Genomic DNA, 18,353 nt, shown 5'->3' on the forward strand with positions numbered 1-18,353 from the left:
AACCCCAGAGACAATCAGCAACCAAGTTGTCCTTACCACAGACAGTCTGATTTCAAGTATAAACTTTTGCAATATCTGTATTAACTTTACATCTCACTGCAGAGCTTGTCTCTCCTTTCAGGGTTCACTCGATAGGCACGTTGTTGGATCGGGGCCCAGTCCCCAATGTCATGCTCTAGTACATTTGGTTTGGCACATCTGAGAATGAACCCTGATATTTTAAAAGCAGGGCAACAATGTCAATATAATTGCACCCCAAAATTGTCAGTTGGTTGCATAAATAATTACGATTACTAAATGTTACATGAATTGTAAATATGAAATATCAAAACTAAATGTACACCCCTTTGTTAATATGTATTGGCAATAATTCATTTAGTGGTGAGGCATGGAATAATCTTTTGTCAGGCTGGATGTTTGAAATATGAGGTGATTTGAGACATGCTTCTTTAGTAGTGGAATAAAGACCATTAGCACTTGAATGTTGTCAAGAAATACTGGAGTGATGTCACATTGTTAATAAAATTGATTATAGACTAATTTATTATACTGCGTCCATGTGAATAGGCTGCAAGTATGTTGGATTTTTTATTTTTCAAATAATTGAAAAAATGACCCGAAAAGACTAAAACGGAATGTGTTTGGAAGTCGGGCATAGTCTTCTTTTCAATTACATTTTGCTAGGTGGGATGGCCCCAGTTTTAACGTGTCAAAATCAATAACCAATATTATGCAGAGACAGTTGTGATATATTGAAAACCTAAACATAAGTGCTATGTATACACAAACATCTGCCACAATAATCACATTACTTTTAAACAAGCACCTTATAAACTGCACAAGCACCAGAAATGCTGCTGTTTTGACAAGTAGCAATACATCACTGAAATCGAGTTGTACATGCTGTTGAAATGTTGTGAGGTTATTGAAATACTCCTACTACAATGTTAAACCATTCTACATTGTGACATTTCATTGATATCATGAAACAACTCCTTCATGCATGTATTTTCTGATGTTTAATCAGAGATCTTTTATCAAGGTATCTCTGGTCACATTGATCACAGCTATAAGGTAACTCTCCAGTGTGTATTCTCTGGTGTGACATCAGGCTGTTTGACCGAGTAAAACTCTTCCCACATTTATCACAGTTATAAGGTTTCTCTCCTGTGTGTGTTCTCAGGTGTAATGTCAGCTGGCTAGATGTAGTAAAACTCTTACCACATTGATCGCAGCTAAAAGGTTTCTCTCCTGTGTGTGTTCTCAGGTGTAAAGTCAGCTGGCTAGATGTAGTAAAACTCTTCCCACATTGATCACACCTAAAAGGTTTCTCTCCCGTGTGTGTTCTCTGGTGTATAGTTAGACAGCTAGACCTAGTAAAACTCTTCCCACATTGATTACAGCTAAATGGTTTCTCTCCTGTGTGTGTTCTCTGGTGTAAAGTTAGACAGCTAGACCTAGTAAAACTTTTCCCACATAGATTACAACTATAAGATTTCTCTCCTGTGTGTGTTATCTGGTGGACTATCAAGGAGCTTGACGCAGTAAAACTCTTTCCACATTGATCACAGCCATAAGATTTCGCTCCTGTGTGTGTCCGCTGGTGTACTATCAGGTTGTTTAGCTGTGTAAAACTCTTCCCACATTGATCACAGCTATAAGGTTTCTCTCCTGTGTGTGTCCGCTGGTGTACTATCAGGTTGTTTAGCTGAGTAAAACTCTTCCCACATTGATCACAGCTAAATGGTTTCTCTCCTGTGTGTGTTCTCTTGTGTATAGTTAGATAGCTAGATGTAGTAAAACTCTTCTCACATTGATTACAGCTATAAGGTTTCTCTCCTGTGTGTGTCCGCTGGTGTACTATCAGGCTGATTAGCTGAGTATAACTCTTCCCACATTGATCACAGCCATAAGGTTTCTCTCCAGTGTGTATTCTCTGGTGTGATTTCAGGGTTTGTAGACGAATAAATGTCTTCCCACATTGATCACAGCCAAAAGATTTATCTCCTGTGTGAATTCTTTGATGTATTTTAAGGTCTACTTTAGAGTTGAATCTCTTCCCACATTCAGAGCAGCAGTTGGATTTCTTCCCTGTGGGTCTCTGCTGGTGTTTCTTGAGGAGTTCTGATCTGGAGAGACTCTTCTCTGCCTCCTCAGCATCATGATGTTGTTGAGGTTCCCCAGAGGATCCACGATAGTCCCGTCTCTCTCCTATGTGAACGACAAAGTCAGACAGATGGTTAGTGATCCCTTCCCGCGCCAATCCCGTTATTTGACAACAATAGCAGAGTGCCAAATTCAAAAACAGAAATACTCATAATAATAAATAAATCATACAAGTGTTATACATGGGTTTAAATATGAACTTCTTGTTAATCCGGGCACAGTATCAGATTTCAAAAAGGCTTTACGGCGAAAGCAAACCATGCTATTATCTGAGGATAGCACCCCATCAAACATACACATGAAAATCATAATTCATCTCGCCAGGCACAACACAAAAGTCAGAAATAACATATAATTCATGCCTTACCTTTGAAGATCTTCTTCTGTTGGCACTCCAATATGTCCATCGAACATCACATCTTTTTGTTTCGATAAATTCTGTCGTTATATATCCAAAATGTCAATTTATTTGGTGCGTTTGATTCAGAAATACACCGGTTCCAACTCGTCCAACATGACTACACATGATCTAATAAGTTACCTGTAAACTTGATCCAAACATTTCAAATAACTTTCCTAATCCAACTTTAGGTATTTTTAAATGTAAATAATCAATTTAAAACGGAATAAACTGTGTTCAATACCGGAGGAAAACAAAGTGGAGCTTTTAGGTCGCGCGCCTCAACCACAACAGTACATACACTTCACCCTCGTTCGGAACAGGGCTACTTCTTCATTTCTCAAAGGAAAAAACATCAACCAATTTCTAGACTGTTGACATCTAGAGGAAGCGATAGGAACTGCAAGCAAATGCCTTAGAATTCTAGATTTCCATTGAGAAGAGAATGACCCCCCCCAAAAAAATCCTGGATGGTTTGCCCTCGGGGTTTCGCCTGCCAAATAATTTCTGTTATACTCACAGACATCATTCAAACAGTTTTAGAACCTTCAGTGTTTTCTATCCACATCTACTAATAATATGCATATCCTAGCTTCTGGGCCTGAGTAGCAGGCAGTTTACCTTGGGCACACTTTTCATCCGGATGTGAAAATAGTGCCCCCTAGCCTGAAGAAGTTTTGAAGGCCCACAACAGCAGAAATCCACTGTTTATTTGAGGTAAAAGGTTATGCCCATAGCGTACCCACGAAGTTGTACAACAATTGACGTCTTAAATGATTTGACAATTAAGACAGTCAAGTTAGCAACAAGTCACATTTTGTCTTGTTTTCATATTAGTATTAATTAGAAACAAGTTATTAAAGTTGCTGAAACTCTAAGCAGTGTGCCAGAAGACTTTTGGTCTCCAATATAGGCGACTTTCTGTGTTTGCTAAAATTGCAGCACGAGGGCGATGCACACGCAATTTGGTAGCAGAAACTCCTCCCTGCTAATGAGGAAACAGCTAGTTATGGATGTAGTATATTTGGTTGTAAAAAAACTCCTCCCTGCTAATGAGGAAACTGCTAGTTATGGATGTAGTATATCTGGTTGGAGCAAAAATGGTGAGCGAAGATTTGTTTTTCACAATGTATTCTGAATATTACAGAGCACAATCAGCGTAAGATCAGGAGTGCTACTCAAGGAAACTCACATTAAGCTCTGTGTCTATTCACCAGTTCACCACCATGGGGAAAAACTCAGGGGAGTTCTCGTCGGCTGACAGCAAATATAGCATCCATTTCCAGGTTGCTTACAGTGGGGCAAAAAAGTATTTAGTCAGCCACCAATTGTGCATGTTCTCCCACTTAAAAACATGAGAGAGGCCTGTAATTTTCATCATAGGTACACTTCCACTATGACAGACAAAATGAGAAAAAAAATCCAGAAAACCACATTGTAGGATTTTTAATGAATTTATTTGCAAATTATGGTGGAAAATAAGTATTTGTTCAATAACAAAAGTTTATCTCAATACTTTGTTATATACCCTCTGTTGGCAATGACAGAGGTCAAACGTTTTCTGTAAGTCTTCACAAGGTTTTCACACACTGTTGCTGGTATTTTGGCCCATTCCTCCATGCAGATCTCCTCTAGTGCAGTGATGTTTTGGGGCTGTTGCTGGGCAACACGGACTTTCAACTCCCTCCAAAGATTTTCTATGGGGTTGAGATCTGGAGACTGGCTAGGCCACTCCAGGACCTTGAAATGCTTCTTACGAAGCCACTCCTTCGTTGCCCGGGCGGTATGTTTGGGATCATTGTCATGCTGAAAAACCCAGCCACGTTTCATCTTCAATGCCCTTGCTGATGGAAGGAGGTTTTCACTCAAAATCTCACGATACATGGCTCCATTCATTCTTTCCTTTACACGGATCAGTCGTCCTGGTCCCTTTGCAGAAAAACAGCCCCAACGCATGATGTTTCCACCCACATGCTTCACAGTAGGTATGGTGTTCTTTGGATGCAACTCAGCATTCTTTGTCCTCCAAACACGACGAGTTGAGTTTTTACCAAAAAGTTACATTTTGGTTTCATCTGACCGTATGACATTCTCCCAATCTTCTTCTGGATCATCCAAATGCTCTCTAGCACACTTCAGACGGGCCTGGACATGTACTGGCTTAAGCAGGGGGACACGTCTGGCACGTCCATTTCCTAATAATTGCTCCCACAGTTGATTTCTTCAAACCAAGCTGCTTATCTATTGCAGAGTCAGTCTTCCCAGCCTGGTGCAGGTCTACAATTTTGTTTCTGGTGTCCTTTAACAGCTCTTTGGTCTTGGCCATAGTGGAGTTTGGAGTGTGACTGTTTGAGGTTGTGGACAGGTGTCTTCTATACTGATAACAAGTTCAAACAGGTGCCATTAATACAGGTAACGAGTGGAGGACGGAAGAGCCTCTTAAAGAAGAAGTGGGACACAATCATGAAGTGGAACGACATTTATTGGATATTTCAAACTTTTTTAACAAATCAAAAACTGAAAAATTTTCAGTGCAGCAAACTCTCTCCAGAAGTTCAGTGAGGATCTCTGAATGATCCAATGTTGACCTAAATGACTAATGATGATAAATACAATCCACCTGTGTGTAATCAAGTCTCCGTATAAATGCACCTGCACTGTGATAGTCTCAGAGGTCCGTTAAAAGCGCAGAGAGCATCATGAAGAACAAGGAACACACCAGGCAGGTCTGAGATACTGTTGTGAAGAAGTTTAAAGCCGGATTTGGATACAAAAATATTTCCCAAGCTTTAAACATCCCAAGGAGCACTGTGCAAGCGATAATATTGAAATGGAAGGAGTATCAGACCACTGCAAATCTACCAACACCTGGCCGTCCCTCTAAACTTTCAGCTCATACAAGGAGAAGACTGATCAGAGATGCAGCCAAGAGGCCCATGATCACTCTGGATGAACTGCAGAGATCTACAGCTGAGGTGGGAGACTCTGTCCATAGGACAACAATCAGTCGTATATTGCACAAATCTGGCCTTTATGGAAGAGTGGCAAGAAGAAAGCCATTTCTTAAAGATATCCATAAAAAGTGTTGTTTAAAGTTTGCCAAAAGCCACCTGGGAGACACACCAAACATGTGGAAGAAGGTGCTCTGGTCAGATGAAACCAAAATTGAACTTTTTGGCAACAATGCAAAACGTTATGTTTGGCGTAAAAGCAACACAGCTCATCACCCTGAACACACCATCCCCACTGTCAAACATGGTGGTGGCAGCATCATGGTTTGGGCCTGCTTTTCTTCAGCAGGGACAGGGAAGATGGTTAAAATTGATGGGAAGATGGGTGGAGCCAAATACAGGACCATTCTGGAAGAAAACCTGATTCTGAGTCTGCAGAAGACCTGAGACTGGGACGGAGATTTGTCTTCCAACAAGACAATGATCCAAAACATAAAGCAAAATCTACAATGGAATGGTTCAAAAATAAACATATCCAGGTGTTAGAATGGCCAAGTCAAAGTCCAGACCTGAATCCAATCGAGAATCTGTGGAAAGAACTGAAAACTGCTGTTCACAAATGCTCTCCATCCAACCTCACTGAGCTCGAGCTGTTTTGCAAGGAGGAATGGGAAAAAAATTCAGTCTCTCGATGTGCAAAACTGATAGGGCTGAATAATTTTGCACGCCCAATTTTTCAGTTTTTGATTTGTTAAAAAAGTTTGAAATATCCAATAAATGTCGTTCCACTTCATGATTGTGTCCCACTTGTTGTTGATTCTTCACAAAAAAATACAGTTTTATATATTTGTGTTTGAAGCCTGAAATGTGGCAAAAGGTCGCAAAGTTCAAGGGGGCCGAATACTTTCGCAAGGCACTGTAAATTCATTAAAAATCCTACAATGTGATTTTCTGGATTTTTTTTTCTCATTTTGTCTGTCATAGTTGAAGTGTACCTATGATGAAAATTACAGGCCTCTCATCTTTTTAAGTGGGAGACCTTGCACAATTGGTGGCTGACTAAATACTTTTTTGCCCCACTGTATACTACTATACTATTTGTTTTACTGTCGCAAATCAATTGCTTTATTCTTCAACACTTCAACCAGTAAAATGCTCTTTGGCTAGCTTTACCATCAGCCTGACAATGAGGGTTTGTACACTATGTGTATGCCAATTGGCCCATAACTTAACTTAAAAATAACATAAACCTCGAGTACACGTCCTGGTAATCTGTCTGGCCCTGCGGCCTTGTGAATGTTGACCTGTTTAAAGGTCTTACTCACACCGGCTGCGGAGAGTGTGATCACACAGTTGTCTGGAACAGCTTGTGCTCTCATGCATGTTTCAGTGTTATTTTCCTCGAAGCAAGCGTAGAAGTACTTTTGCTCGTCTGGTAGAGCGTCGGAGCCGGTGTAGTACGATTCGATCTTAGTCCTGTATTGACACTTTGCCTGTTTGATGGTTCGTCGGAGGGCATAGCGGGATTTCTTATAAGTTCCCGGGTTAGAGTCCTGCTCCTTGAAAGCAGCAGCTCTTGCCTTTAGCTCAGCATGGATGTTGCCTGTAATCCATGGCTTCTGGTTGGGGTAAGTAAGTATGGTCACTGTGGGGACGACGTCATCGATGCACTTATTGATGAAGCCAATGACTGATGTGGTGTAGTCCTCAATGCCATCGGAAGAATCCCGGAACATAATCGACTGTGCTAGCAAAACAGTCCAGTAGCTTTGCATCTGCTTCATCTGCTTTTTCTTGACCACTGGTGTTTCCTGCTTTCATTTTTGCTTGTAAACAGGGATCAGGAGGATAGAATTATGGTCAGATTTGTCAAATGGAGGGCGAGGGAGAGCTTTGTACGCGTCTCTCTGTGTGAGGAGAAAAGGTGGTCTAGAGTTGTTTTCCCTCTCATTGCACATTTAACATGCTGGTAGAAATGAGGTAAAAACAGATTTAGATTTCCCTGCATTAAAGTTCCCGGCCACTAGGAGCGCTGTCTCTGGAAGCATTTTCCTGTTTGCTTATGGCAGAATATAGCTCATTGAGTGTGGTCTTCGTGCCAGCATCAGTCTGTGGTGGTATGTTGACAGCTACGAAAAATACAGACAAACTCTCTAGATAGATAGAGTATCTCATGATAAGCTGTAGACAAACTACCTCAGGCGAGCAAAACCTTGAGACTTCCTTAGATATCGTGCACCAGCTGTTATTTACAAAAATACATAGTCCCACACCCCTGGTCTTACCAGACGCCGCTGTTCCATCCTGCCAATGCAGCGTATAATCAGCCAGCTGTATGTTGATAATGTCATCAGTCAGCCACGACTCCGTGAAGCATTCGATATTACAGTTTTTAATGTCTCGTTGGTATGTTAATCTTCCTCGTAGGTTATCGATTTTATTTTCCAAAGATTGCACGTTTGCTAGTAGAATTGAAGGCAGTGGGGGTTTACTCGACCGCATACGAATCCTCACAAGGCAGTCCGATCTCCGCCTCCTTTTTCTCAGTCTTCTCTTCACGCAAATGACGGGGATTTGGGCCTGAAAGCAATATGTACCTCACATAGGGCTCTTCGGACTCCTTAAGGAAAAAAATTATTCCAGCTCGAGGTGGTGAGTAATCAATGTTCTGATGTCCAGAAGTTATTTTCGGTCATAAGAGACGGTAGCAGCAACATTATGTACAAAATAAGATTTAAAAAAATAAGTTACAAACAAAGCAAAACAAACAAACAAAAACACAATTGGTCAGGAGCAGGTAAAACGTCAGCCATATTCTTCGGCACCATTCTTGCGTTCTTACCCGCTACTCAAAGTGCTCTGAACAAATTAAGGGAATATTCTCACGGGGCAGAAATCTCAGAGATCAATTGGTAAACTCTGATTTACCACTCCACAATACTCCTGCACAAAATCTATTTGCACCTCTCCCGGATGGAAACTACAAGTGTAATGGCTGCGCTCAATGCAATGGCACTTGTAAATGTAGATCCTTCAAACACCACCAAACAGGGAAACAGATCCCAATCAAAGGTGTTATCACATGCTTCACTAAGGCAGTTATTTATCTTATAACTTTTTGGAAGCGAACCCCTTATTTCTTCCCTACATTATATCGGCATCAAACACATCACCGTCCCTAAGAGAGGGGGTGACCTCGACAATTTATTGTTAAGAACTAGAGACTGCCTGGATGTTTAATTTAAAGAGCCTTACTCCCGTCGGTCTCAACGTAGCCATTACTGTTATATTGCTATTCATTGTAAATGTTTGGAGGTCTATATAGCCAAATTGTATCTATGACCGTATGCTATCCATTTATGTTTTTATATGTTCTATTTATATCTGTAAATTAACCAATGATATCAGGCCACACTCGGACATGATTACAGACACCTGTGTGTTTCCTTTGACACAATATAAACCAGTTACGTGCAGTGTTTGTCATTATACCCTGATGAAGACAGCTTGTCTGTGAAAACGTTGCTATTGGGTTATTAAATTATTGCATCTGAGCTCCTAGAGTGTGAGGTTCTCCTTTTATTTTTCAGGCCACCGTGGTCTGACAACTTGGATGGAAAATTACTGAGGATAATAGCGGACGACATTGCCACTCCTATTTGTGATATCTTCAATATAAGCCTACTAGAAAGTGAGAAATCCCTACCTTGTCACAACGCAACTGATTGGCTCAAATGCATTAAGGAAAGACATTTCACAAATTAACTTTTAATTATTACAGTTTCTGTGACAAATGGGGAATTAGTTATTGATTTATACCAATTTAAATGGAATTTTATCTTACTCATAGCCATCTTACTCATTGCTATAGCCAGGGCATTGTGATTAGGAAACTATGAGAACCACACAAAGTCCAGGGGGTGATCACGCTCTACCACTAAGGGTCAGTTTAGTTGGCACAACGTAAGATAGTCTTGTGTTCCAATTGTTTGTTTTAGTAGCATGAATCGGTCCTGTTCACACTGAGGTGAAGAGCGGAATAATTTAAGGAATTAATCCAAGCTTAACGCTCATCACCTGTGGAGGGCGGGACTTCCAGCCAGGCGCGGATTTCATTGGCCTTTTCAGGTGGGATTTTAGATCCTTCAACCGAAGTCGCGACTCCCCATAGTATGTTGTACCAAAGATGACTGACCCTTAAGGGAACAACACTGCCATAAATACAAGGAAAATCAAGTAGTGTTTTATGATTAAAAAAAAAATACAAATACAGCAAGGATTTGGGTTTAATCCAGCAAGGATTTGGGTTTAAGAGAAGGGTTTAAAACAAAGGTTTCAAACAATTTATAAATGTTATGTAGGTATGTTTCACCTTTAATGTAATGGCATTGAAAATAAATTGAAAACAGGCGAATAGCTGTGTTTGAATGCCCATACTAACATACTGTAACTACATACTTAATGAGTATATACTACATACTATTAGTTAATTGTAGTGTACTGTAACTACATACTTAATGAGTATATACAACATACTATTAGTTAATTGTAGTAGACTAACTACATACTTGAGTATATGAGTATATACTAAAGACTTAATTGTAGTAGACTGTAACTACATACTTAATGAGTATATACTACATACTATTAGTTCATTGTAGTACACTGTAACTACATATTTAATGAGTATATACTACATACTATTAGTTAATTGTAGTATACTGTAACCAAACCGTTTCCTTTCAGTTGAGCGCTCTTCTCCTGTCTACCGGAAGTTCATGCTGTTGCATTGCAACCTCTTGCTAGCTAGTTAGCATAACACATTACTAGTTAGACATTTTACGATTTCAGCTTGTGGTTTCTTAAATTTAATCTTGAATACCAGAGTGCTTCATAAATTCAGACCGTTGTCAGATTGTCTGTTTATAAATTCATCCCGTTTCTCTCTCGGGGCTACTGGCCGCTCCGGCCGAGGAGTTGGGTTGATTTGACCGTTCTGACCTCAGCTTGCTGGCTACTTCCAGACACAAATGAGACTCTGACCATTTTACTCGCCCTAGCAGAGCTGGTTAGGGAGTTTTCATGTCATCCAGAGTGACTGTAACTGTGCTGTTGGAAAACATTTAAATTACGTTTTTTTTTTTGCCTCCGTTTACTGACACCTGGACATATTGAACGGGTGTTGAGCGCTAGTAAATTCATTATTCTGCTCTCTGGTACTCAGACGAGAGAGCTCTGAAATCAGAGTAGAGAGCCAGAGAGGATTTATGAAAGCATCCGAATGTCCATTGAGAAAGCACAACGACTATACCATTTAGCTAAGAATGACGGGAATAATCAAGCCAATAAACGTTGGGTAGTTAGAATATAGTTAATATACTGGCAAGTTTGATGTATAAGTAGCCAACTAACGTTAGGTAGCGAGTTAACATACCGGTGCATACTGCTGTAATAAAATGCTAACAAATTGTCAGACAAAATAACGTGTAAGGTAACTTATTTGAAAAGTCATTACATTGCTCAACATTTTCTTAACATTTGTTATAATTAGTTAAAACAATGAATTTGTATCGGCTCTCGTTGGACTTCGGCTGAATATGTTCCGCCATTTTCTTCAAATCTGAAAACGATGTGAAGCCACGCCCATTTCCTGAAGAATTGCATTATGGGCCCTAACGTACTGCGTGTTTACGTCATATTATGGTGAATTGAGAACGACATCCGGGAACTTTTGGCATACTAAACATCATACTATGACCAATAAGCATACTATATACTCAATTAACATCACAAATAGCAGTTAGTATGAGTATTCTAACACAGCTAATGACTAATCAACAGCTCTAACAATTTGACCCCCACAGGAAATCTACACTGGCAGTTATAGAAAGACCCATTTACTATATAACCATTGATTATTGAAAAGTATAACTTATAAATGCCTCAAATGTTTCAACTGTATTACCCCATCAGAAACGAAAACATAATCTTGTATAACGCCACTGTTTGTAATCAAGCACTGTATAGCCTCGAAATCTTGTTAAAACTATCATTTTGACCTCATGGACGGCCAGTCCTTGTATTTATAGTGTAGTGAATTCACGGGGTAGCCCTGAGCTGGACTCAAACCTGGGTCCAGCGACTGTCAAGCCAACACCTTAACTTCTTTGGGGTAGGGGGCAGTATTGGGAATTTTGGATTAAAAACATGCCCAAATTAATCTGCCCGCTACTCAGCCATAAAAGCCAGAATATGCATATAATTAGTACATTTGAAAACTGTTTCAATGATGTCTGTGAGTATAACAGAACTCATATGGCAGGAAAAAACCTGAGAAAAAATCCAACCAGGAAGTGGGAAATCTGAGGTTTGTAGTTTTTCAACTCAGCCCCTATTGAAGATACAGTGGGATATTAGTTATGTTTCACTTCCCAAAGCTTCCACTAGATATCAACAGTATTTAGAAACTGTTTTGAGAATTCTACTCTAAAGGAGGGGCTCATAAGGGCTTTGAGTGAGTGGTCTGGCAGAGTGCCACATTCTCGGTCTGGCACGCTCACGTGAAAGGTAGCTATGTTCCACTTCATTTGTACAGACAATTTAAATTGTCTGGTTGGAACATTAATGAAGATTTATGTTAAAAACACCCTAAAGATTGATTCTAAACATCGTTTGACATGTTGCTACGGACTGTAACAGATGTTCTTTTGACTTTTCGTCTGCTCCGAGTGAATGCGCGTCATGAATGTGGATTACTGGACTGAACGCGCCAACAAATGGAGCTATTTTGACATAAATGATGGACATTATCGAACAGAACAAGCATTTATTGTGGACCCGGGATTCCTGAGAGTGCATTCTGATGAAGATCATCAAAGGTAAGTGAATATTTATCATGCAATTCTGAAATCTGTTGACTCCAACATGGCGGAAATCTGTTTGGCTTGATTTTTGTCGTCTGAGCGCCGTACTGAGATTGTGCTTTTCAGGAAAGTTTTTTTTTAATCTGACACAGCGGTTGCATTAAGGATAAGTGCATCTATAATTCCATGCATAATACTTGTATTTTCATCAACATTTATTATGAGCATTTCTGTAACTTGTTGTGGCTCTCTGCAAAAATCACCGGACTACTGAACGTAACGCGCCAATGTAACCTCAGATTTTTGGATATGAATATGAACTTCCCGAACAAAACATACATGTACTGTGTAACATGAAGTCCTATGAGTGTCATCTGATGAAGATCAAAGGTTAGAGATTAATTGTATCTATATTTCTGCTTTTTGTGACTCCACTCTTTGGTTGGAAAATGGCTGAATGCTTTCTGTGACAAGGCTCTGACATAATGGTATGTTCTGCTTTCGCCGAAAAGCGTTTTTGAAATCGGACACTGTGGTTGGGTTAACGAGAATTTGATCTTTAAAATGGTGTAAAATATTTCTATGTTTGAGGAATTTTAATTATGGGATTTCTGTTGTTTTGAATTTGGCGCCCTGCAGTTTCACTGGTTGTTAAGAGGTGGGACACTCACGTCCCGAACAATAGCTTTCTACAATAGCTTTCTCTACGAATTTGAGAGTGGTTACACCTCTCCTTCCCCCATCCCTCAGCTGTTTACCAAACCAAGTCTCTGGGCAGCCATTTTGTTGCTGTTTAAACCCCAGGTTGTCCCTTTAAAAAAGGCCACAATCAACCAATCTGCAGTTCAAACAATAACAAAGCTGTAAATCCACCACTGTTTTGGTAATAAGATGATGATGGGTCTGGAGAAATGTAACGACTCAAATTCATAGACAGTCCTACGGATGCAAGGACTGACCATCCATGATTTCAACATTATAGTTTTAACCATGTTTTGATGCTATAGTGGTTGATTTACATTGTTTCTAAACATCGGAGTAAAAACGCTTATTGGAGTAAAAAAAGCTTATTTTGGGTTCTGATGTGGTAGGACAGTTGAACTAAGCTCATGAGGCATGTGTTATATTCTTCAAGAATCAATGGCTGCCTATAAATAAACACATTAAAGTCTAAATATGGATGTAGCTATTGCATATTTCCCCTTTAACACCAAACATCAGTTCAACAACTGCAGAGTTTGTGCCTCTGTATGTAAGACAGTACTTACTAGTGTTAACCAGGGCCCGTTCAACGTTAGAACCATTGGATGCCATAACATGCCTTTGGGAAACCGGGCCCAGATATCCAGTTTCATCCTCTTCTTCTTTCAATGTGACAGTAATCTCCCCATCCTCCTCTTTCACTCCGAAACATGCCTCTTCCTCTTCTTTCACTGTAACATCCTCCTCCTCTTTTACTCTGAACACGTCTTCCTCTTCTTTCACTGAAACGTCTTTCTCTTCTTTCACTGTAACAGCCTCACCCTCTACTTGTTTTTGTATTGTGACATCCTCCTCTTCCTCTTTCACAACAACGTTCAGCCACAGACCCTGTTTCTCCGTCCAGCACACCTTCTCTTCTTCAGCAGGAGGAGAATGGCTTAGTGAACTCATGGTTGGGGATGTTAGCTAGCTATGCTAATGCTAACTTAACCAGCCCACTAGCTGACTAATAACAACACCGTAAATATTACATTAAAACGGATAACTAACTACGTTACACGACAGAAGTGGGTTTAAAACACAGTGGCTAATATACTATAAAGCGTCTAAAGCGCTTTATTGGTTTGGCGATTTTGTCTAGAAAGCTACCGAGGTGGCTGAGTAACTGTTACTGCTGTTGAAAGAAGCGTTCCGTCCACTAGATTATACGTCACACCAACAGCATTGCCTTAAATTCCCAGATCGCCATCTGCTGACTGGAGTGGGTAACGCAGTTGTGTAAAATGTACATTTTATTTTCAGACAAAAAGTTAGTGTAGGGAGTATGTGTTTTTACTCAACAGTGTGGTTAAATACTTACTAACCTAGTTGTTGTCACGATATGGTTTCCTATAAATACAAACAGTTATGTTTTTGCGTTATTACATTTCGGGAATTATTCTAAACTACCCACAATGCAGTATTTCTCAACGTCATATGGATGATCTACTCTGTGTTACTGAGTTTGTATGCCAGTGTAAAGGTGTAATGAAGTTACATTTTTAAATCTCTAGGCAGGTTAGTTAAGGACAAATTCTTATTTACAATGACGGCCTACCCCGGCCAAACCCAGACGATATTGGGCCAATTGTGCGCTGACCTATGCGACTCCAAATCACGGCTTGTTATGCTACAGCCTAACCAGGGTCTGTAGTGAAGCCTCTAGCACTGAGATGCAGTGCCTTAGACTGCTGCGCTGCTCGTGTGTTTCCGTTACCCTCAGTGATAAAGGTATGGGATTCTGGGTAATCAGCATATTTTTTGAGAATTTGACAATTTTACCTTTATTTAACCAGGCAAGTCAGTTAAGAACAAATTCTTATTTTCAACGACGGCCTAGGAACAGTGGGTTTAACTGCCTGTTCAGGGGCAGAACGACAGATTTGTACTTTGTCAGCTCGGGGATTTGAACTTGCAACCTTTCGGTTACTAGTCCAACACTCTAACCACTAGGCTTCCCTTCAACACAATACCTCATAATGATAAAGCAAAAACAGGTTTTTCAAATGTAACAAAACAACAATTGAAATATTACATTTACATATAGTACCAGTCAAAAGTTTGGACATACCTACTCATTCAAGGGTTTTTATTTGACTTTTTTCTACATTGTAGAATAATAGTGAAGACATCAAAACTATGAAATAACACATATTGAATCATGTAGTAACCAAAAAAGGTTAAACAAATCTAAATATATTTTATATTTGAGATTCTTCAAAGCAGTCACCATTTGCCTTGATGACAGCTTTGCACACTCTTGGCATTCTCTCAACCAGCTTCATGAGGTAGTCACCTGGAATTCACTTCAATTAACAGGTGTGCCAAGTGAAATGTTAATTTGTGGAATTTCTTTCCTTCTTAATGCGTTTGAGCCAATCTGTTGTGTTGTGACAAGGTGTGGGTGGCTCTCATGAGGATTGCCACAGGAAAGGAAGACCCAGAGTTACCTCTGCAGCAGAAGATACATTCATTAGAGTTAACTGCACCTCAGATTGCAGCCCAAATAAATGCTTCACAGAGTAACAGACACATCTCAAGATCAACTGTTCAGAGACTGCGTGAATCAGACCTTCATGGTTGGTTGAATTTCTGCATGCAAAAACACTGTTTACAAAACCCTTGTTAAAGAACAAGAAGGCTCACACACTGTTTACAAAAAAAAATGTTTTTTTTTCAAAAACAAGGACATTTCTAAGTGACCTCAAACTTTTGAATGTTAGTGTACATCTACATGATGTATTGTTACACCATATAGGAGCAGTATAGACCTTGTCTGTTCATTATATACATCTACATGATGTATTGTTACACCATATAGGAGCAGTATAGACCTTGTCTGTTCATTATATACATCTACATGATGTATTGTTACACCATGTAGGAGCAGTATAGACCTAGTCTGTTCCTTATAAACATATACAAAGAGTCTGAATATTTTACAAATGCACTGTATATTGCTGGCAGAGTTTTCTACCATTGGCAGTTTTGTACACAGTCATGTGATATGTGGTATAGAAAAGTCCAATCTTAGGAGAGTACATGGGAGGCACTATACTGTGTGTCTGCAGGTGTCTATCTGGTCAAAACCACTGATTCAGGTGCCCCTCCACCCTCTGGTGGGATGGATCATGCCTACAGAGAATCCTAGATCCAAATACTTAAATTTGTGTGTATTGGGTATATGTTGTGAAATTGTTAGATATTACTTGTTAGATATTACTGCACTGTCGGAGTTAGAACCAAGCATTTTGCTCCCCCCCCAATAACATTTGCTAAACAAGTGTATGTGACCAATAAAATGTGATTTTGATTTGAAATAAACATCCTAATTATCAAAGGTGCTTTTGGCTGGGGTGAAAATGACACCAAAGGATTTGAATTTGTTAAAAGTCCATATTGATACAGAAACACTAAACCATGATTTAGATGTATTATTAAGAACAAGTTGACAAAGTCATGAAAAAATGAAAGAATTGAATAAACCACATTTTGGAAATGATACAAGTTATGCCTCTGGGTTCAAAATGATCCATGTCAGAAGTATGGTTCAATGCAAATATGTAGTGGGTGTAAAGATTGTTTTAAATTCTCACTCATTAAAAACGAATCAATCAACACATGCTTCTCTTTGAACTACTTAATTTAATATTAAACCTTTATGAAATAAATGAAAAATGTACTTTTGGTTCCTCAACTGCGTTCCCCACTCCAGTCAGCAGATGGCGATATGCGTCTATTAGGTTCAGGCGACGCTGCCAGTGTGACGTATAATCTAGTGGACGGGACGCTCCTTCAACAACAACAGCTAGTCAGACACCCCAGTAGCTTTCTAGCAAATATAGCTACAACATTCACGCTCTTTACACTGTTTTGGTTTATATTAGTCGCTGTGTATTAAACACACTTCTGTTGTATGTACTTGTTGGCCCATTTAATTATATATTTACGTTGTTTGTCAGCTAGCTGGTTTGCTAAGTTAGCTTAGAACATCTCCGACCATGAGTTCACTAATCTACTCTCCTCCTGATAAAGAAGAGGAGGTCTACTGGACGGAGGAAGAAGCTTGCGTCAAAGAGGAGGAGGAAGAGGAGGCTGTTACAATATAAAAACAAGTAGAGGTTGAGGATGTTACAGTAAAAGAAGAGGAGGATGCCATTTTTGGAGTGAAAGAGGAGGAGGGGGAGATGACTGTCACATTGAAAGAGGAGGAAGAAGAAGAGGATGTTGGAGATCTGTTTAACACCAGTAAGTACCGTCTCTGCAGTAGTTGAACCAATATGCAGTAAAGGGGTTGTACACTTTAATGTTGTTCTGTAGGAATGACTGAAGCTACATTGTAACGTGTAGAACATCAAGAGTGGACCATCAACAAAACATTAACAATTCATCAATTACATCCAATGACAATGCCTGAAATACTGTAGTCCTCAATATCTCCTATTAGATTAGCCCAGTATGTACTCTTAAAGGGGCAATCAGCAGTTTTTACATCCATTTTGGAACTTATACATTAATGATATGTGCCCATCTGTTTCTTGAAGAATTCACTTATAAATGCCTCATGAGCTTAATTCAACTGTCGTACCCCATCAGAACACAAAATATAAGCTTTTTTTACTCAAATGTTTGCCAGTAAATATAAACAACCACTCTATCCTCAAAGCATGGTTAAAACTATAATGTTTATCATGGATGGTTGCATTTCTCAATTATCAATTCTCAATTGCGATACATTTCTAGAAACATAAATTCCGTTACTTTCATATCACATCAACATAAGTTCACACAATACTTAAATATCATATCAAAATAATTTCACATAATACAGTCGTGGCCAAAAGTTTTGAGAATGACACAAATATTAATTTCCACAAAGTTTGCTGCTTCAGTGACTTTAGATATTTTTTCAGATGTTACTATGGTATACTGAAGTATAATTACAAGCATTTCATAAGTGTCAAAGGCTTTTGTTGACAATTACATGAAGTTGTTGCAAAGAGTCAGTATTTGCAGTGTTGACCCTGCTTTTTCAAGACCTCTGCAATCTGCCTTGTCATGCTATCAATTAACTCCTGGGCCACATCCTGACTGATGGCAACCCATTCTTGAATAATCAATGCTTGTATGTCAGAATTTGTGGGTTTTTGTTTTGTCCTCTTGAGGATTGACCACAAGTTCTCAATGTGATTAAGGTCTGGGTAGTTTCCTGGCCATGGACCCAAAATATAT

General features: G+C 39.4%; 1 protein-coding gene across 2 annotated transcripts; it reads right to left on the reverse strand.

The window, feature by feature from the left end:
• Positions 1-564: 564 nt before the first annotated feature.
• Positions 565-14,308, reverse strand: LOC110527153 (zinc finger protein OZF). Of its 2 annotated transcripts, none has more exons than XM_036983126.1 (2): positions 13,649-14,299; positions 565-2,211 (listed from the first exon to the last, which is right to left on the reverse strand). In XM_036983126.1, exons 1-2 carry the CDS (start codon positions 14,031-14,033, stop codon positions 998-1,000), a joined length of 1,599 nt encoding a protein of 532 aa, XP_036839021.1. In that variant the 5' UTR covers positions 14,034-14,299; the 3' UTR covers positions 565-997. The 2 variants fall into 2 exon arrangements, with proteins under 2 accessions (XP_036839021.1, XP_036839022.1); XM_036983127.1 differs by lacking the exon at positions 565-2,211 and adding an exon at positions 9,334-9,713 and having other exon boundaries at positions 13,649-14,308.
• Between the last annotated feature and the right edge of the window lie 4,045 nt (positions 14,309-18,353).

This window comes from Oncorhynchus mykiss, chromosome 7, assembly GCF_013265735.2.
Source record: "Oncorhynchus mykiss isolate Arlee chromosome 7, USDA_OmykA_1.1, whole genome shotgun sequence".
Lineage (NCBI taxonomy): Eukaryota > Metazoa > Chordata > Actinopteri > Salmoniformes > Salmonidae > Oncorhynchus > Oncorhynchus mykiss.

Coding starts and splice junctions, on each gene's coding strand:
- LOC110527153 (XM_036983126.1), bottom strand. CDS start 14,033: ATGAGTTCACTAAGCCATTCTCCTCCTGCTGAAGAAGAGAAGGTGTGC. Junction 2,212..13,648: donor ACGGGCCCTGGTTAACACTA/GTAAGTACTGTC, acceptor TCGTTCACATAG/GAGAGAGACGGGACTATCGT.